The 20,475-nt window shown below is 39.7% G+C and overlaps 1 protein-coding gene across 4 annotated transcripts in view; it reads right to left on the reverse strand.

Moving 5' to 3' along the window:
- Nucleotides 1-335: 335 nt before the first annotated feature.
- Nucleotides 336-20,475, reverse strand: part of LOC148845850 (vacuolar protein sorting-associated protein, putative (DUF1162)) — a 167,027-nt gene continuing 146,887 nt past the window's right edge. For 3 of the 4 annotated variants that reach the window (XM_088954901.1, XM_088954902.1, XM_088954904.1), the window contains 12 exons: nucleotides 15,012-15,062; nucleotides 14,739-14,918; nucleotides 14,338-14,663; nucleotides 14,146-14,252; nucleotides 13,887-14,058; nucleotides 13,628-13,712; nucleotides 9,661-9,807; nucleotides 3,528-3,632; nucleotides 3,332-3,442; nucleotides 3,114-3,218; nucleotides 1,365-1,434; nucleotides 336-1,212 (listed from right to left, as the gene is read on the reverse strand). In XM_088954901.1, coding sequence (XP_088811027.1) covers nucleotides 542-1,212; nucleotides 1,365-1,434; nucleotides 3,114-3,218; nucleotides 3,332-3,442; nucleotides 3,528-3,632; nucleotides 9,661-9,807; nucleotides 13,628-13,712; nucleotides 13,887-14,058; nucleotides 14,146-14,252; nucleotides 14,338-14,663; nucleotides 14,739-14,918; nucleotides 15,012-15,062 — 2,130 coding nt within the window. In that variant the 3' untranslated portion in view covers nucleotides 336-541. Of the gene's footprint in view, nucleotides 1,213-1,364; nucleotides 1,435-3,113; nucleotides 3,219-3,331; nucleotides 3,443-3,527; nucleotides 3,633-9,660; nucleotides 9,808-11,396; nucleotides 11,483-13,627; nucleotides 13,713-13,886; nucleotides 14,059-14,145; nucleotides 14,253-14,337; nucleotides 14,664-14,738; nucleotides 14,919-15,011; nucleotides 15,063-20,475 lie in introns of all 4 variants that reach the window. The other variant, XR_016102214.1, reaches the window with a different exon arrangement.

Genomic DNA, 20,475 nt, shown 5'->3' on the forward strand with positions numbered 1-20,475 from the left:
CTCTGATTTGAAAGAATCAAATTCCAATGATATGTGAAGAATGACATCAACATTGGCCATTTCATCCATGCCATGCGCTGCCAACTTAGAAACCGATACAATACACCCTGTATTGAAGATACTGTATCGATGTTTTAAGCCTTAATCATGTCTCAAGGTTTTGCAGGATTGGATTTGGTTAATACCCTGAGGGTACTCTCAATTTCTGGCAGAACATCTTACAAAACGAAGTATTAGGTGTTTGATTTATCAAGTGTCCCACTAATTGAACCTGTAGGTTGAAAGGAGGTTAGTTGAACTAAAGGTGTTCTGGATAAGCTGAATTGGAAATGGTGTACGATATAATGTCAAAATCAATTGTAAACTACTAAATCCATATAAAAGATTTATAATGGGGGGTTGAACTTGTTATATACAACATGAAAATATATATACACAACTACACATTTCCTTTTTGTTCATTCAGATAAGCAGTTCTGATATGCACATGGGAACTTGGTTCACGCAGAAACATGCATTCCCAATACAGTTTCAAGACATTTTAGCTGACGTTACCTTGATGTAAAACATGTATTCCCCAACCTTGCTCTTTGCCCCGTTCGACAGTAGACAATATAACTAGTAATATATCCTCAGCGTCCTCCTTGCTCATCAACTCCATGCTTGTCTGCGAGAGTGGTAGTATAGTGGGAGTGCTACAGTTTTTTGTCCTTGTGCTGCTTCTCTTTTGTTGTTGCTGCCATGACACAGTCTCTGAACTGCTTCCAACAACATTTACCACATTCTCTTCTCTATCAGCATGGATTACGCTATCCAAGCCTATCTCAGTCTCTATTACCCAATCTGGATCTGCGACACCACGAAATTCTGGTGTACCTAGTTCCTTTAAACTAGAACACCTAACAACCAAAATCAGCCTTTCAGTGATTACAACAAAGCTCCCTGACTGTTTCAGTGTTTTGCACTTAACAAACACTTCATCCTTCAGCTTGCCATCACCAGCCTCCAGAAGCAATGATGTCCCAATTGCTTCTTCCCAGGAGTAGGGCCTCAGTGGAAGTTCTCTGGATAGAGGTCTTGGAAGACGGACACGAAATCGGCGGGTTTGGTAGAGGTTGCTTTGGTTTCTGATGCTCTGTGCAGTTTTTCCAGTGACTTCAAGAATGCTAGCCATAGGTCGTGCTACAACTCCTGCAGTTCCTAGAGCTATACCTGCAGGAATGAGAAAAATCCATCTTAAGTTGATCAAGCAACCTTTATGAATCTATATGAATGAGGGCCTTGCATTCAAGCTATTAAAGAATGCCTAATTGATAACTGATGATAGTGATGGCTCTAAAGAAATATAATGTGTCTAGTGCTACCTGAAAGAACACCAGGCAGGCCATGTTTCTCGGCTCCTCTGATTGGTGACTGGAGAAGTCCAGTTAGGCCCTGAGAAAGAAAAAAAATCAAGGGGCATTATTAAGTTAACCATGCTATATGGTTACTTTATTGAACATCCAGAAAGTCCATATATTTAGTTTCAAGAGTTTTGTGGAAAAGAAAGCCAGAAAAGCTATTTACAACGATGCTAATGCTAATGATCTTTGATTACAGATAAAATTTTAAAATAAAATTCAGCAATTCAAGTTTAAATTAGGGTCTGGCACATTGAACTTCAGTTGTCATTGTAGGCAAACATGGTAAGGGGAGTCAACAAGTTTTAGGTTCTCCTAAATAATGAATTGACGACTGTATCAAAAGAATAGCAAGATAGCGAGCCCATATAGTTGGCATAAGGCTTGGATGATGATGATGATGTTGACGATGATCAAAAGAATAGCAAGATAACCAATACCCATGTCTCTTTTTTATCAACATCCATGTCACAATGAAAAGCTTTTGATGCTCAATTCACATTACATCTAGAAAAAAGAAAGTCAATGTTATATGTAACATAGTGATCAATATTTTATTTCTTTTTCAAAAACTTACATATTAATTTCACAAATGACATTAGTTGAATAATCAGATAGTCCCGTGTGAAAGAAAGAAGAAAGTTGAGAGGTGAATGTAAGAGAGGGAGGCAAGTGCCCCTTCTATTAGATCTTATAGTTTGGGTTACAAACCCATAAAAAGGCAGTCCATTATATTGCCTCCCATAAGTGGATCACAGAAGTCATTCATGCTCTTGTGAAATACAATAAGCAATTTGGTTCTTCAACTGTTTAGGTTTAAAAATCAGCCAATTGGTCATCAGGAAACCTCTTGAGTCATTTTTTTTTTTCATGAATAAGTGCCTATGCACTTCAATATATTCAGCAGTCATGCTGTACCAGATTGTGAGCTATGATAACAGCTTTGTTGTCACAACACTATAACTTCATCCTATCCACTTACAACCCTAGTTTAGTCAATAACAACTTCATTCATAAAAATTTCAGGTATACAAGATCATAATCATCATCATCATTATCATCTAAGCTTTATCCCAACTAGACCTGTTCATGGGATGGGTAGCCCAATGGGCTGGCCCTGCCCGGCCTGTCCTAAATCGGGCTTGGACAAAATTTTAAGCTCGTGGACTCGGGCTCTAAAAATCGGGCACGACTATTTTTTGGGCCGGGCTTGGGCATTCCCAAATAAGCTTGGCCCAATAATATTAAATATATAATAGAAATATAATATTTAATAATATAATATATATTATAAAGAAGTAAAATTAGTAGCGAAAAAGTAATATAAATTAAATGTATAAAATATTATATAATATATAATTAATATATTTGGTACCAATATCTCTATAACCCAAAATAATTTGGTATAAGAATTGAGAAACTGTTTTATTTTTCTATGGATTCCTTCCTTGCTTCTTTAAATACCTATCAAAATCGGGCTTTGGGATTTATATAGGGCCGGGCTCGGGCCTGGTGATTTTCTGTTTATAAAGAGGCAAAGTCCGGCCCGGCCTGTGAACAGGTATAATCCCAACTATATGGGGTTAACAGATTACTTCTTTTTATGGGTGCTGTAGGTGGTCTTCTATGCACATGACCAAACCATCTTAGTTCTCTCTCATTTTATTATCGATTGGAATTTATTTAATAAGCATAAAATGCATTAATATGTACCTCCAGGAATTCATTTAATACACCCTTGCTATGTGAAGCTGAACGTTTCTGTTGCTTCTCCATTTTTGCTACATACTGATCGTCAAATGTAAATGCAACAATACCCTGAAAACAGAAATATCTCTTAATGATATCGGGTGTTCTATAATTGATCACAAATAGCAACTATTGCATGTCACTGATGGAAAGATTTGGCAACATTAGACATGTAGCAATACCTTGTGTGCAGCTTTACTGAACTGGGTGGCAGCATTGCTAACAGCATAGACTGTATTGCTAAGCAGACTTGTTGTGCCCTGTGCCATACTTGTAATTACTCTAGCAGGACTCTGAAAAATCAAAGTTAATTTTCAACATATGAAGCAAATGCAACATCTTCATCCAGATCAAATGCTAAATAGAAATAATATGAACCTGGAAAATGCTCCTAATGGGAACTGAGAAAAATTCCTTAATGCCCAGTCCGACATTCCTTGCAAATCCCATGGGATTACCTATTACACCAGCTGAACCAAATAGCTGCAAGGTTTTGCAAGAAAGAAGCATAGAGAGTGATCAGCCTGAAATAAAAGGAATAATAGCAGGAAAAATATCTAAAACTGAGAGGAATAGAAGTAGAGAAGAAGAGAAGTGAATAGAATGAACAAGGGATGGAGAGCAGAAGAGATCAAACATAACTGATCTCAACTGCCGCCCCTCTTTTATTGATCTTATAATAAAACTGAAATTACATTAAAGCTCCTCTTAAGTAGATAGGAAATAAAAGAATGAAAAGAAATGCATAGCCCACTTAAATATAACAGAAATAAATTCCTAATACTTCTAACACAAGTTAAACCCTTGGTGAAGAGATCGACTAGCTGATCTTCTGACCTCACATATTCTCCACTGGTGATCTTTTCCCTGACAAAGTGGCAATCCACTTATATGTGCTTAGTTCTTTCATGAAACACAGGATTGGAAGAGATATGTATTAGTCTCCCTATTTGTTTTCTTAGTTGCAGTAGTGCAATTGAAATTTTAGATGATTGAAAATATAATTTCATTAATTGTTGTTGTGGGATCTTTTCTTTATTCCCTTTCTCCTATCTATTTTCTTCTACATTTCAGATCTGTAACTCTTTATTTCATTCCTTCTCCCTTCACCAAATCTGAATTCCTTCTTACCCACACCATGTACCAAACTCCAATCACATACAACTTGGTAGGAGTTTTCTCTTTTCTGTCCATATCAAGGGTGTTTGCCGAACTGAACCTGCCAAGTGAGCAGAGAAGAAGAAGAGGAGAAAGGAAGAAATGTTCGAATGGGCACTGTTCATCAGCCGGCCCTGTTCACTTATATAATAACAGTACATAAAGTTACATAAAAGGACCAGGATGCCCCCGATTAGTGATGGGACACCAAGTAAAATAAGACACTAAATAAAAATAGGCCCAGTAACTAAGGCCCATTAACTAAAGACTTAATACCCAACCCAAACAAGAGGATAACAAAATATCAGCTGAACCAACACTCCCCCTCAAGCTAAGCATGGATGTCAATCATGTTTAGCTTGCCAAGTAAGTCCAAGAATTTCACTGTGGTTAGCCCTTTAGTTAAGACATCTGCAATCTGCATATCTGAGGGAGTGTAAGTAATGCAGAGTTCTCCTGAGACTATTCTTTCTCTAACAAAGTGACCGTCTATCTCAATATGTTTTGTTCTATCATGTTGCACTGGGTTATTTGCAATGTTGATGGCAGCCTTCTTGTCGCAGTACAACTTGAGAGGACACTCAATCTTCACTCCCAGTTCACCAAGAAGAATCTTAAGCCGCAACAGTTCCGCAACACCATGAGCCATAGCCCGAAATTCAGCCTCTACGCTAGACCTGGCAACCACATTCTGTTTTTTACTTCTCCATGTAACTAAATTTCCTCCAACAAAGGTGCAATATCCTGAAGTCGACTTTCTATCACCCACAGAACCAGCCCAATCTGCATCAGTATATTGTTCAACTTCAATTTTATTGTTTTTTCTGAACAGAATCCCTTTCTTAGGACAAGACTTCAAATATCTAAGAATCATTTCTACAGCTTTCATGTGAGGAATTTTTGGATTGTGCATGAACTGACTGACAACATGAAAAACATAAGCAATGCCAGGACGAGCGAGGGACAGGTAAATTAACTTCCCCACTAGCTTTTGGTATCTTTCCTTATCAGGGTAGTCCTCTCTTACCGACTCCTGTAGACCATGGTTTGGTTCTATTGGAGTATCTGCTGGCTTGCACCCCAACATGCCTGCCTCTTGTAGAAGGTCAAGGATGTATTTCCGTTGACATATATAGATGCCCTCTTTGGATCTAGCAACTTCAATCCCTGGAAAGTATCTCAGTTGACCCAGGTCTTTGATTTCAAATTCAGCAACTAGGACCTCCTTCAACCTTTTAATCTCTTCCTTATCATCCACAGTAATTACCATATCATTAAGAGCTGTAAGTTTCCCATTTCTCTTCCTTATGAATAGGGTATGATCTACCCCACTTTGAGTATAACCACCTTTCTTCATGGCTCCACATAGCTTCTCAAACCAAGCTCGAGGGGACTGTTTAAGGCCATATAGTGCTTTTCTCAGTCTACACACTTTCCTGCCAAATTCATAACCTGGTGGAGGATCCATGAATACCTCCTCATGTAGATCACCATTTAAAAAGGCATTCTTCACATCCGGCTGATGAAGCTCACGAGAAATTTGCAGCTAATGATAGTAGAACCCTGATAGTGTTGAGTTTTGTTACCAGAGCAAATATTTCTTTATAGTCAATTTCTTCATTTTGAGTAAATCCCTTTGCTACGAGTCTAGCCTTGTATATTTCAATGGACCCATCCTCTCTATGCTTCACAGTGAACACCCACTTGCATCCAACAGTGCCTTTCCCTTCTGGTAGATCTACTAATTCCCAAGTCCCTGCTTTCATTAGGGCCTTCATTTCTTCATTCATAGTACAAGAACAAGTAGACTTATGAAGGGCAATCGAAAGATCCAAGTCAGAGGAATTGATAGGATTACCTTGAGTTACTGAGACAGGTTGATCCGAGTCCAATTGGTTGCTACCATGAGTTGGAGGACTCTTCTTCCTTCAACAGGAGGGTCCTCTTCCATCCCACTAGTCTCCCTTGAAGAGGATCCGGGGAAGATTGGAAGTAGGATTGAGACTCAAAGAACACCACATCTTTTGTGACATATTTTTTCTTGGTGACTGGATCGTAACACTTGTATCCCTTCTGAGTAGGAGAGCACCCCAAGAAAATTCCCTTCGTAGCTCAAGGATCCAATTTGGTCTTCTTCGAATCCTTGACATGTATGAAACATACACACCCAAAGACCCTCGGTGGAAGAGAAAAAACAGGAAGGTGAGGGCAAAGAACAAAAAATGGAGTCTTCATCCCCAAGACCTTAGATGGCATTCGGTTTATCAGATATGATGCAGTAAGGATTGCTTGAGACCAATAGGCTTTTGGAACCTTGTGCTGAATTAGTAAAGCTCGTGTAGTCTCCAATAAGTGTCTATTCTTGCGCTCAGCAACCCCATTCTGTTGGGGGGGTACTAGCATAAGATGACTGATGGATCATTCCCGCATCCTCCATAAACAAGTTTAAGGACCTTTCGAAATATTCAACAACATTATCTGACCTGAATTACTTGATTTTCTTGCCAAATTGTGTTTCAATCATTTTGCAAAATGCCATGGTTACCCGCGACACTTCATCTTGTGTCTTTAATAAGTAGATCCATGTGCATCGAGAATAGTGATCAATAAAACTGATAAAGTATCGATAGCCATCAATAGAAACAATGGGAAGACCCCAAACATCAGAGTGGACTAAGTCAAAAGGTGCTTGAATTTCATTACTAGAAGTTGAATACACAGTTCTACATTGTTTTGATAATTGACAGACTTCACAGACTAACTTTTGACTTGAAACACCTTGGAACAATTCTAGAAACAACATTTCCAATGACGAAAACTATAAATCACCTAGCCTAGCATGCCACAGGTGTAGCTTAGTTAATGACTCCACATTAGATTGACCACTAGTAGTAGATGTTTGTAGGGCCGAACTGATGTCTACATCAAGGTAGTAGAGGCCTCCACGCTAATGACCGCTCCCAATCGTTCTCTTCGTTAAACTATCCTGAAAAACACAATGAGTAGGAAAAAAGGTTATGCTACAATTCAAGTTCTTGGTAAGTTTTGAAACAGATAAAAGGTCTGAAGAGAGATTGGGAACATACAAGACAAATTTGAGTGAGAGGACCTTGCCTAGGTCAACCACTCCTTTCCCAGATATGGTAGAGAGGGAACCATCAGCAACCTTCATCTTGTCTTGGCCATACATTAAATGATAGGAAGAAAATAAAGAAGACATGTGAGTCATGTGGTCAGTCGCATCGGAATCAATAATCCAGGAGGCTGGATCAATGGAACTAGTTGCACTAAAGGCGGAGACAATAACTGATTTGGCAAGGGAGGTGGAAGCAAGGGAATTTGTCCTTAGGCGGGCCAGTGCCCGACTAAGTACCTCTACCTCATCAGCTGTGAAATCCATAAACCCATATCCTTGGGAACTAGTAGTTTGTCCCATGGAAGAGGAAGCAACTGTGGATGAGTGTTTGGAACCTCCATCACTGTGACTTGCTGCCGGGTTCCCCCTTGCAGATTGGCCCTTCTGGTGCTTCTTATCTTTCCTCAATGCAGCTGGTTTCAGATGAGGATAGAGAACCCAACAGGTCTCTTTCACATGCTTTTCTCCCCCACAGTGAGTACACTTCAGGTGTCTCTTGTTAGAGAACTTGCTCCCCCTTTGATTTGTAGAAATTAGGGCTGAATGTTCTATAGACTGTTCAACTAGTTTAGTCTGAGCATCAACTTGCATCTCTTTTCTTCTCACCTCTTCATTTCTCACAAGGTAGTAGACCTGATGTAAGTCGGGCATCTCATCTCTTCCCAGAATTTGGGATCTAGGCCAGCCAAAAATTTGAATGCTCTACCCTCTTCAACTTGTTTGTCATGTTTCTCCTTGTCTCTGGCATTCTCCCAGTCAATGATGAGGTGGTGATCCAACTCTTCCCATAGTCCTTCTAATGTAACAAAGTATGTTGTTAAACTCATATCTCCTTGCCTCAGGGCAGCAATATCTTGATTCAGTCTACAGATTCAGGCATTATTTTTTTTCTGCCCATAGGTCTTAGACACCTTTTCCCATATCTTGGCAGTTGTGGAGAAGTGTTGAACGGTCCTAGCTACCCTTGGAGTCATTGAAGCAAGTAGCCAGGACATGACTGTAGCATTCTCTCTTCTCCAAATAGCATATTCAGCACTCCCTATTTCGGGTTCTTTCTTCTACCCGTCCAAGTAGCCGGTAAGATCCCGAGATGTGATAAAGAACATGGCAGAAACAGACCATTCCCTAAAGTTGTATTCGTCTAGCAACACATTTGTTATCTGTAGGCTGTGCAGATTTGGGTTCTCCAGATTAGGAGACCTCCCACTAGCCCTAACATCTCTAGAAGACACTTTACCGGATATGAAAAACATCTTCTCCGACTTGCAAGAGTACAAAAAACTGTCACACAAGTTATATGAAACCACTTCAGACTTACGGAGCTTGCAGCACTGTAAACTCAGACTGGAGGGTCCGTATCAGGGCTGAAATACCAAGTTCCACTCTACTGTACTGCTCTAACTACTGCTGTTGCAAGCTGCCACCAAACTGCTGAAGCACCGAACTGACACTCTTCTGCTGTGTTTAGCCACTGTTGCTGCAGCCTGGACCTTGCTGTTGTGGCTTCTACCACGCGCTAACCACTGCTATTGCAGGCGGAACTCTCACCCACGAACTGTTCTAAGACTGCTGAGATCAGTCCTCTCTTCCAGATCTGTTCTACACAGATCTCACTTAGCCGAATGGCTACAACTTGCTGTGTGTCTCTTAGGGCATCAGCTACTGGGACTAACTCCCCTTGGGCCCTACAACCAAGGGAAACCCTAGATATAGGTTCTGCTAGGTTCTACGACCAGACCTAGGGTTTCTTTGCAGTACCGAGATAGAGAGAAAGGTGAGAGAGAGAGAGAGAGGTGCGAGGCAGCTGCTGTAACCAGGCGAGTTTTAGTGCTCTGATACCATGTTTGCTGAACTGAACCTGTCAAGTGAGCAGAGAAGAAGAGGAAGAAGAAGAGGAAGAGAAGAGAAAGGAAGAAATGTTCGAATGGGCACTGTTCATCAGCCGGCCCTGTTCACTTATATAATAACAGTACATAAAGTTACATAAAAGGACCAGGATGCCCCCGATTAGTGATTGGACACCCAGTCAAACAAGACACTAAATAAAAATAGGCCCAGTAATTAAGGCCGATTAACTAAAGACTTAATACCCAACCCAGACAAGAGGATAACAAAATATCAGCCGAACCAACAAAAGGGACTGTTAAAAGATTGATGATGTTTACCATATGTGCATGAGTTCACAACAAGAAAGCAAATTTATAAAACAGAGCTCACCTTGTACATTTCATGAAGGAATTGCCGGGTATAGTGCCTGATGAGAACTTCTTGGATGGACTCCCAGCTAGCCATATGATGTGTAATAGTTAGTTGGCGAAGATAGACAGGTGCACCCTCAACATCAGCAATAGCCATAAGGCCTCTCTATAATCAAGTTGTACCATAAATATTAATATAGACAAGAGATGGTACCCTTAGCACATCTATGCAAATAGAACTACATTTTTATCTTGTGTTCAGACAATTGCAAATTAAGATATGTATTTGTTTAGAGTTTGACCATTGAATGATCCAACAAGATTTCTACTTCCTCGTGCTTTTAGTAGGTTTTGAAGTTTTAAGCCTTCATCATGAGCTATCATAATTGTTTTTCAAATTTCTGAATACAGAAGATGAGAAGAATAGTATTATTGAAAACTAAAGTTTCCCTCTTTTGGGGTGGTATGGCTGCCCTAGTAGGGCATTACTCCACTATTTTAGTTTTCTTCTCCTTTATGGATGTACCCATCCTTTATAGACAACAAGGAAAAATTAGTTTAGGCCCCTTCCCCAACTTTGAACCCGACAAGAAAAATATATTTGAAGAAGTGAATTACTATTTTTTTTTTATATAAAAGTGAATTACTATATCCACATGATGTTTAATAAATCTATGTAATTGGCAGTATCGAAAATAGATTACGATCGTGGTTGGTTGCATGCCGTTCAGACCAAGGGAAGGCTGGAAGAGAAAGCTCCTTTTTCAGAGCTAAAACCTAAGTTGTGTGTCAAAGAGAGTTTCTCCAGACACCACTGTTCTCTCTTTCATTTCATTGACTGAACTAATGTTTTAAAAGCACATGGGGCATTTTGTGCCCGAGACTCAAGGCGATGCACAGGCCTTTTAGAAACAAGGACAAAAATGCTAAAAAAAAAGCAAAGAAATTAATAAAATATTAAACATAATATTAATAAAAAATATAAACTGTAAAACACATCAATTAAAAATATAAACAATAAAGAATAACATTAAAAAATATCAACTCTAAAACATATTAATATTAATTAAAATATTGATAATAAAAATATTTTAATATTTAAGCTACATAAACATAACATGTAAAACATACTTAAAATGAAAATTTAAAAATAAAATCAAGCATAACATATAAAACATATTCAAGCATGTAAAACTCTGAATCTCTTGATTCTTTGTCAATTACATTACTTCAAATAGCTAATGAGATGTTAAACATTATGCATTTGTAATTCTATGAACCACCTTTGTACCAAGCCCCTCAAGGCAAGCCCAAACAAGTCCATATTAGGGTTTAGATTCTTAATCCCTATAAAAAAAGATGTTATAATTTTAATTGTCTTTTAAAAATATCTTTCATTTAAATGAATGAATGAGTAACATTAGCAAATATGGGGTTGTCTCCACTCCAGTGCTTGCCTCAAGGGGCATGGTCCACCCCTAGCCCAGCTGATTGTCCACTAATTCACCGAGTTTTTACATTATTATACTCCCTATTTGTTCCCCCCTTTAGTACAAATTCCTCATCTTTCATTCGAAAAATTGTGCTCTTTGTAGCTTCCATATTTGTGGCAGTTAGTGGTATGGATGTGCTTTAAATCATTGGATTTTCTACAAGAACAACCATAGGAGGTGTCACAAAAAACAAATTCAAGAGTGTAATTACCTTAAAGATACTAGGTTTTAGGAACTTGGGGGAGGAAACTGAGCAACTTACCAGGCATTCTCAATATAAGAGGTTTGATGTGGTTGAGTCTGATGGGCCTTTGGCGGCTTCATTTTGAGACTTACCAAATGAAGGATCTACATCAGAGGCAACTTTATAGATTTACCAAGAGAAGAATCTCTGTATTCTAAATCTTTCAACAAAGTTTTATAGAAAATTTCCATTCATGGAACTATCTTTAGTCTTGGAAACTTCATCAGTCAAGGGAGAACATTATAGATTGTTGAATCGGACACAAAAAGCTTTATAGCTCAAATTGCACATCTTAAATAGTTCCAATCTGGGAATTTTCCTACTTTCCCGTATATGGGAATTTTCCCCACCCTACATTCTCCCTTATTAAAAAAATTCCCGTATTAAAAAATTAAATTTAAATATAAAATATTAATATATATTTATTAAACCAAAGTCGATCTAAAATACTAGAAAATCGACCAACTCGGGTTGAGTTTGATCGGATTGTTAATAAAGTTCAAATATAAAACAATTATATACTCTTATGTATTTCTATTGTTTAACTTTCACTTAACAAAGCATGAGTCCCCATCACCATGCCTCTCCTTGCTCCATTATCCCCACCCTGCATTCTCTGACTTTCTCTCCTCTCCCCTTCCCACTTTCCCATTAAGCCATGTCACCCAACTACCTAAAAATATTCCTATAATCTCTCTCCTAAGGTATGTCATTTAAACCAATAGGAAAGTAATAGAGGAGTGAGGCACGGCCCGGGACGCCTCGTGGGCCAACACAACACGACTCGCACTTTGTGCAGGCCACATGTGGGTCATGTCGTGCCGACCCAATTTACACCTTTACTTGAACCCGCCCAATACTGGGGATAGGGTAGGGAAATTCGAGGATTCTCCATCCTTGAGGAGTGGGGTGCCTTGCCTTGAACCCGCGTGACATTGGGGACGGGGTGGGGATGGGGTAGAGTGTCTTGACAATGGGGCAGGAAAAGGAATGGGGTGCCCTGTCCTGAACCCATCCCTCTGTCATTCCTATATAATTGTTAATTATTAGTGGAATTAATAAAAATGTTAGCTTTTATAATTAATTTTATTTATTTTAAAATTAATCAAAATTTCATTTAAAAACAATAAAAAGAATAAAAATTATTAAAATCACTACAAATTATAAATAAAACTAAGTTTATTAAGAAATATTTGTTCATATTCAATTAACAATAATTATTTTTTACAAATCAACATTAAATAAAAAATAAATTATTAAATCTTTCAGTCCCGTGCATCGCACGGGTCCCTACTAGTAAATTGTCATAAAGCTAGAATTCAGCCCTCTAAGCCATTCCTCTAAATTTTCATCTATCCTCTGACACAAAAGCTTTATAGGTCAAATTGCACGTCTTAGATACTCAAGAAATTGTTGTAAAGCTAGAATTCAGCCCTCTAAGCCATTCCTCTAAATTTTCATCTATCCTTATCAATTTGATATAAGAGCAGGTCCTGATAAGTTCTGTACCATTATAACTACAATAAAGGATATCTATACTTATAAAGAGGATAGGACAGCCTGTGTTTAGAGGATCTTTTCCTTTCTAAACAGGCTTTTGAATAAGTGCTTGTTAAATAAGCACATTTTGAGCATTTATTGAGAAGCATGTTGACACACCAATAGAGTTGAATGCAGTTACTTGAAAGAGGGTTCTATTTATAGCCTTACTTTATGCTATATTATCAACAACATTTTTGGAAGTCTCATATATTCAACCATGGCCCATTCAAATATTGCATATGAAATTTAGGTTGTGAGGTATTTTGTATCTCCAGAGTATTCATTCTACAACAATACATAGGATAATAAGGTACTAGTGTGATTCTATATTGAGAGGGTTATTTTTCACTGATTCACTCATCTTCAACTTTTCAGTTTAGAGACTATGAAGAAGTAGGTTTAGCAGGTTGTCCTAATACTTGTCCCTCCACTACAGGCTGGTGTATATTTCTCGGTAACTCATTGATTTCATAGAAATGCAAGAAGGAACTCAAAATTTTTAAGTCATCATCAGAATCTGAACCTAAGATCATGTCCTTAGCCTGTAGTGAAATAGTTTGGCTTTGGGGGTATTTTCTGAACTTAATATTCCTTGTACATCCTCCATTATATGCTGATAAGTGCCGTTTCGTTGCTCTTAACCATTTCTTCCTTGAGATACAAAGAACTGATCAGATGAGTTCCTAAGACAGCATTTTTATTCCCACCTGGAAAGCAGTGCTACTAAAGTGGATGAGAGACTCTGGTGATGTAAGACCCACATTTCTATGCATCCAGGGAGTGCTTGAGAAACTGTAAGATCAAAGGAGCATCATGTTAGTGAAATGATCATACCATGGGGTTTTGATAGGTGGAACATCAAACTCATTTCTTTTTATCTATACTACCACTTGCAAAAATAACATATCTAATACATCAAGATAAAGCTAAAGAAAGAATGTGACTGAGAAAACAATTAGGACTCACCTCAAGGTCAACTTGATAGGAGATAAATCAAATACTTCAACATATATCTTTTCCTTTCTTCTTGCTAGGAGATAAATTTGCTGCCATGGGGCTCCGATTGGACCAACCGAAGGTAATGCTGGACTGCTTTCCCTATTTCCAAAAAGATTATTCACAGAATGGGGTTCACGTCCTACAATAAGAAAGCCAATCATGAATTTGTGAAGATTGTTAAATTACAGAAGCATATTTTATATTACAAGCAGATGCAGCATAAAACCTGGATATTTGAAGGTTCTGATCTGTAATCTTGAAATTACAGTCCTGGCAAAGTCAAACAAGCTTAAGATCACTTCTTCCTCAAGATCAAGCCGCAAAGCTGCTAATCTGCACACATGTAATAAGACTACTGTATCATTTGTGTACAAACAAAATTGATACTGATATCAATTATTAATGAAAATGAGATAACCTTAGAGTTATGTATTCGAAGGAAACAAGTGAAATATCCTTATTCCTCCATTTTGCCGCAGCTAAAAATAACATAGGTCCACATGGACTCTCAGAAATAGTGTGCATCACATTTGCATTTTTGATCTTTGAACTATCATCTTTACTTTTCAGCTGGTCTGATGAATTTCCTCTGTATACATGATCCATTGACAGGATAACAGGATAGGGGGTATTGTGCAATTGGTTATCAATTTGCAAAGAAGAAATTTGAAAAGAAAACTTTTGCTGATGCACATTTTGGAGAACTTCTATCTTGGTGTCCTTAGCGGATGCAAAAAGCAATTCCTGTAAAGAAGAAACATTTAATTGCCAATATGGAAAAATGATTGGTAAAGAAAACAGAATTTCTATTATCTATACCTGTGGGTAAGAGTTAATCAGAGAAATCCCAATAAATGACAAGTGAACCACAATCCTCTCTCTGTAATCAGAGGATGCTGGCCCCTCCTGATCAGGATTTCTTTTGTTTTCGAAGCCAGGAAATTGAGTTTCCTTCATATCTTTCAAAAAATGAAGACTTGAATCGATGACACTGAGTACCTGTTAACGAGAAAAGTATTAACATTCTTATATTAACAAACTAATATCAAAAGCTTCTAGTCAACCAACCAAGAAATAATATTGGAAATGCACCTTAACCGCTCCTTCAGCATGGATAGAGAGAAAAAGTCTTCTTTCAGGCTTCTGAAGACACAAATGTGTGTAAGTTGTAAGAATAAATCACACTCATGAAAGGGAAATTGATTAGCGATCAGGGCAGATAAATAACTAACACAAGGGTCTTGCAATACAATTGAATGATATAAAAACTTCCATATACAGTAACACTCATTAGACACACAACTGTATGTTCCATTTGTGTTGCAAAATAGATTTTGTTTTCTGGTATTAAGATAAGAAAAACACAAATGTAAAAGGAACAGATATTGGTTCCACAACCACAAGTTTACACAATTATATTGCTCTACCAAATGATTAGGCAAGATATAGTGGAATGCTTTGATATCATTCCATAAAAGAACATTGACTCTTTCTAACCAAGACAGAAGAAAAACAGTCTTTTGAAAAGAAAGGACTGTTTAAAAAGTTGAAGAAAATCAAAAGAAAGTAGCAGAAATCAGGTTTCAAGAGGAGAGAAGAAGAAGAAGAAGGTGGCAGCAACTAAGGTTCAGAGAGAGATTTTTGAACATAACCTTGTCTCTTACACCCCTAATTCCATTTCATTAAGTTAAACTTTAATAATTTACAGAGAGGCCCCTAGTTGGCAGAAAAATAAAAACATAACACACGAAAGAATAAAGCCCAGAATAAGGCCCATTACAACAATCAGCTAACTGTCCTTCAGAAGTGATGAAAGGTAGACGCACTTCACCAGAAGCCACTCTTTCTCGAATGAAGTGTCTATCAACTTCAATATGTTTAGAACTGTCATGTTGCACTGGATTGTGAGCAATGTTGATGGCAGCCTGATTATCACAGTAATAACATCATTGGTTTATCATGCTCAATACCTAGTTCCTCTATCAAGGATCTAAGCCACAATAGTTCAGAAACTCTATGAGCCATGGCTTTGTATTCAGCTTCGGCTGAAGATCGGGCAACAACTGTTTGTTTCTTGCTTCTCCAAGAGACAATATTACTTGCCACCAAGCTACAGTACCCAGAGGTAGATCTTCTGTCATCAATGTTTCCGGCCCAATCAGCATCTGTATAGGCTTCAAGTTTCATATGGCCATGCTTAGAAAATAGAATTCCCTTTTCAGGGGAACCCTTCAAATAACACAGAATCTGCTTTGCCGCTGCCATGTATCCTAGGGAGCATGCATGAATTGACTAATGCAACTTACAGCATATGAAATGTCTGGCCGAGTCATGCATAGATAGAGAAGTTTTCCTAATAGTCTCTGGAAGACTCCCTTATCTTTCAACAATATTCCATTTGAAGGAGAAAGTTTATGACTCATATCAATAGGAGTAGCAACTGGTTTAGCACCCATCTTCCCTGTTTCAGAGAGCAAATCAAGTACATACTTTCTTTGAGAGATAAGTATCCCATCCTTGGATCTAGCAACTTCTGTGCCAAGAAAGTATCTCAATTCCCCCAGATCTTTGATCTCAAACTCTATATGAAGGAAAGATTTGAGATCATTAATCCCTGATACATCATTACCAGTCACAACAATATCATCAACATACACAATCAAGTAAACGGCCAAGGATCCTCTCCTCTTCATAAAGAGGGTATGATCAGACTGTGTTTGTACATAGCCAAAGCTAACAAGGGCAGCCCTAAACCTTTCAAACCATGCTCTAGGAGATTGCTTAAGTCCATAAAGAGATTTTTTCAGCTTGCAAACCTTTCCTTTCATATTTGTTTCATACATCCCTGGAGGAAGAGACATATAGACCTCCTCATGTAACTCTCCATTCAGAAATGCATTCTTTACATCCAACTGATAAAGTGGCCAGTCTGAATGTGCAGCCAGAGATAGCAGAACTCTTACAGAAGTCATCTTGGCAATAGGAGCAAAGGTCTCCAGATAATCAATCCCTTATGTCTATGTATAACCTTTTGCAACCAGCCTAGCCTTGTACCTTTCAATGGTGCCATCAACATGATATTGATAGTTAAAACCCACTTACAGCATACTAGATCCTTCCCTTCAGGCAAATCAACCACCTCCCAAGTGTCATTCTCGTGCAGGGCATCAATTTCTGTTCTCATAGCATCCTTCCATTCTGGAATACTAAGAGTTTTTGACACAGATCTGGGAATTGGGTTAGAAGCAACAAAAGAAAGGTAGACAAAATATGAAGGAGAGAGCAAACTATAAGAAAGGTATTTGGAAATGCAATGTGCAATACACTTCCTTTTTCCTTTCCTAATAGCAATAGGGATATCAAGGTCTGGGAAGGATGACTCCAAAGGGGCTGAATCAGTACTTGTTGTCTCTTCAGTGACTGGAAGTGCAGGAGGCTCATGTTCTGTAGGGGAAACAATTTGCTCATTTTTGGTTCTCTGCTGTTGGTACAACCTGGGATTAAAAAGAGGACGAGGAGGTAAAGGAGGGATATGAACACTGGAATGAGAATGAAATGACTGATCCTCTCTTGACTCATTTGAAGGAGGAGAGTCTCAACAGAAGACTCAATTGGGCCATGAAGGGGAAGAGCAAACAATTGTGACAAATTCTCCCCCTTTGGACAATGCCTCTCCTGAGAAGAATCATAAAAGGGAGAGAGCTCATCAAAGGTGACATCCATTGAGACATACTGAGTGCCAGTCTTTGGATCAAAACAACAGTAACCCTTTTGTGTGGGGGAATAACGAAGGAAGATACACTTGTGGGCTTTTGGTTCAAATTTATGTCTCTGGACACTTGGGATATGTACATAACAAGTGCAGCCAAAGATACGAAGAGGAATAGGAAAAAAATCCTTGCTCGGATGAAGAAGACCGAAGGGAGACTTAAACCCCCAAACCCTGGATGGCATAGGGTTGATTAGGTAGGCTGCAGTGAGAATAGCATCACCCCAAAATTTTGTAAGGACATGTGAGGCAAAGAGAATACTTCTTGCAACTTCAACAATATGCCAATTTGATACGTGCATGCATGCAGCAGCCGAAGACCCGGTCAAAGTGGATAGCAGCAGAAGACCCGGTCATGTTAGCTCTTAGTTGGGATAAGCCTTATCCATTCAGTTTTAATTCTGTTAGAATAGATAAGTCTTCAATTCTGTTCCTAGATAAGTGCATTCTGTTTCCTAGATAAGTGCATTCTGTTTTTTTGTTGATAAGCTCCTAAGATTAAGGGGCAGTAGTTCCTATTTCTACTCCCAGTTTGTAGCACCATAAGGCTATAAATATAGCCTAAATGAATGGAGTTGGCATTGGCTTTTCTACAAACAAACTCTCTCTCTCTCTCTCTTCTCCTTATTCTAGATCCTTCTCCCTCTTGTTAGATAACTTGAGCGTATCATTGGTATCAAAGCCGGTTCGACCATGGACACCCGTGGAAAGACTAACGCGGAGTTCCGCAATGAGGTCAATGAAACCTTAGCACGACATGAGTCGAGCTTCGACCAAATGAACACTGTCTTGCAAGCAGTGTTAACTGAACTCCAAGCCCTTCGAGCCTCACGAACCACTCCCAATACCACTCCCGAGACCAACCCCTTCGCCCATGAAGAATCCTCACAGCCCCATACTTCCCGTTCAAGCTCCACCCATGACCACCCTCATCAACACGTCAAGCTGTCATTCCCAAAATTTAATGGGGATGATCCGAGCGGTTGGATTTACAAGGCGGAGCAGTATTTTGAATTTCAAAATATTGTTCCGGACCAACAGGTGCAGCTAGCTTCCTTCCATTTGGAAGGCATCGCCTTACAGTGGCACAGGTGGTTGACCAAGCATCGCGGACCGCTCACATGGGAAGAACTCTCCAAAGCGGTGTTACAACGGTTCGGCCCCACCGACTACGAGGACCCATCAGAGGCATTAACCCGCCTAAAGCAAACCACCACTGTGACGGCTTATCAAGAAGCCTTCGAGAGGCTCTCTCACCAAGTTGACGGCCTGCCCGAGAGCTTTCTCATTGGTTGTTTCATTGCAGGACTTCGTGATGACGTTCGTTTAGATGTGAAGATCAAGCAGCCTCGAACTTTGATAGAGGCGATTGGAGTGGCCCGGTTAATTGAGGAACGAAATCACTTACAGCGGAGAGCTAGCCAACCGATTCGATCCCCATCAGCCATGACAACCCAGAAGGCGTCGCCCAACCCCATGGCCGGTGTACTTGGGCCTCCACCAAGCTCGCGCGCGAACCAGGTTTTCAGTGCTCCTTCCTCAACATTCCGGCGACTCACCAACCAGGAGGCGCGAGAACGTCGTGAGAAGGGGATGTGTTACTACTGTGATGAGAAGTTCACCTCCGGCCACCGTTGTGCACGTCCACAACTGTTCATGATTGAGGATCCGGAACCGGCGGACGCGGAGACTGTCGAATCAGAGGAGGAAAACCAAGAAGCCATCCCTGAAATCTCCTTCCACGCTATTGCAGGAGCTGAGCACCTGCAAACCATACGTGTTCTTGGGAAACTGAAAAACAAGAACGTGACCGTATTAATTGATGGCGGCAGCACCCACAACTTCATTGACCAAGCCATCGTCTCCAAGCTCGGGTTGCCAGTGAACCGAGACAAGAAATTTCAAGTTATGGTGGCCAACCGTGAAAAGATCGAGTGTATGGGGCAGTGCCGATCTCTCACCCTCGCCATTCAAGGACACCCCGTTACCGCTGACTATTATGTTCTTCCCGTCGCAGCATGCCAGTTGGTGTTGGGAGTACAGTGGCTAGAGACGCTTGGACCCGTCGAGATGGATTACAAACAACTAACCTTGACGTTCAAAAAGGAGGGACTCTCTTGCACCTTCCAAGGATTGGGACGAGCCAGCATCAAGCCTTAACCAACAAGGAATGCAATGGGTTACAAGGTACGGGATTTTTTTTTCAAATAGTTCCTTCACATAGCAGCGGCCAACCAGGTTTTCTTCCACCCGAGATGGACCACCTTCTCACCGAATTTTCCCATGTGTTTGAGCCGCCCACAAGCCTGCCTCCTAAACGACCACATGATCACCGGATTGCGCTGCTTCCCGACAAAGGACCGGTGAGTGTGAGGCCATATCGATATCCGTATTACCAGAAGACCGAAATAGAGAAGATGGTGAAGGAGCTTTTGCAGACAGGGCTGATAAGACCAAGCAATAGCCCATTCTCATCGCCGGTTTTGCTAGTGAAGAAGGCTGATGGAGCTTGGCGGTTTTGCGTGGATTACCGAGCACTGAACGAAATCACTATTAAAAACAAGTATCCCATTCCCGTGATTAATGAATTATTAGATGAGCTCTACGGCACCAAATTTTACTCCAAACTAGATCTACGGTCGGGATACCATCAGATTCGAGTGCAAGAAGACGTTCCTAAAATGGCTTTCCGAACACATGAAGGGCATTACGAGTTCTTAGTGATGCCGTTCGGCTTGACGAATGCACCTGCAACTTTTCAAAGCCTCATGAACGACCTCTTCCGCC

The sequence above is a fragment of the Nelumbo lutea genome, chromosome 7 (assembly GCF_056320005.1).
Source record: "Nelumbo lutea isolate HS-2025 chromosome 7, American lotus-T2T, whole genome shotgun sequence".
NCBI lineage: Eukaryota > Viridiplantae > Streptophyta > Magnoliopsida > Proteales > Nelumbonaceae > Nelumbo > Nelumbo lutea.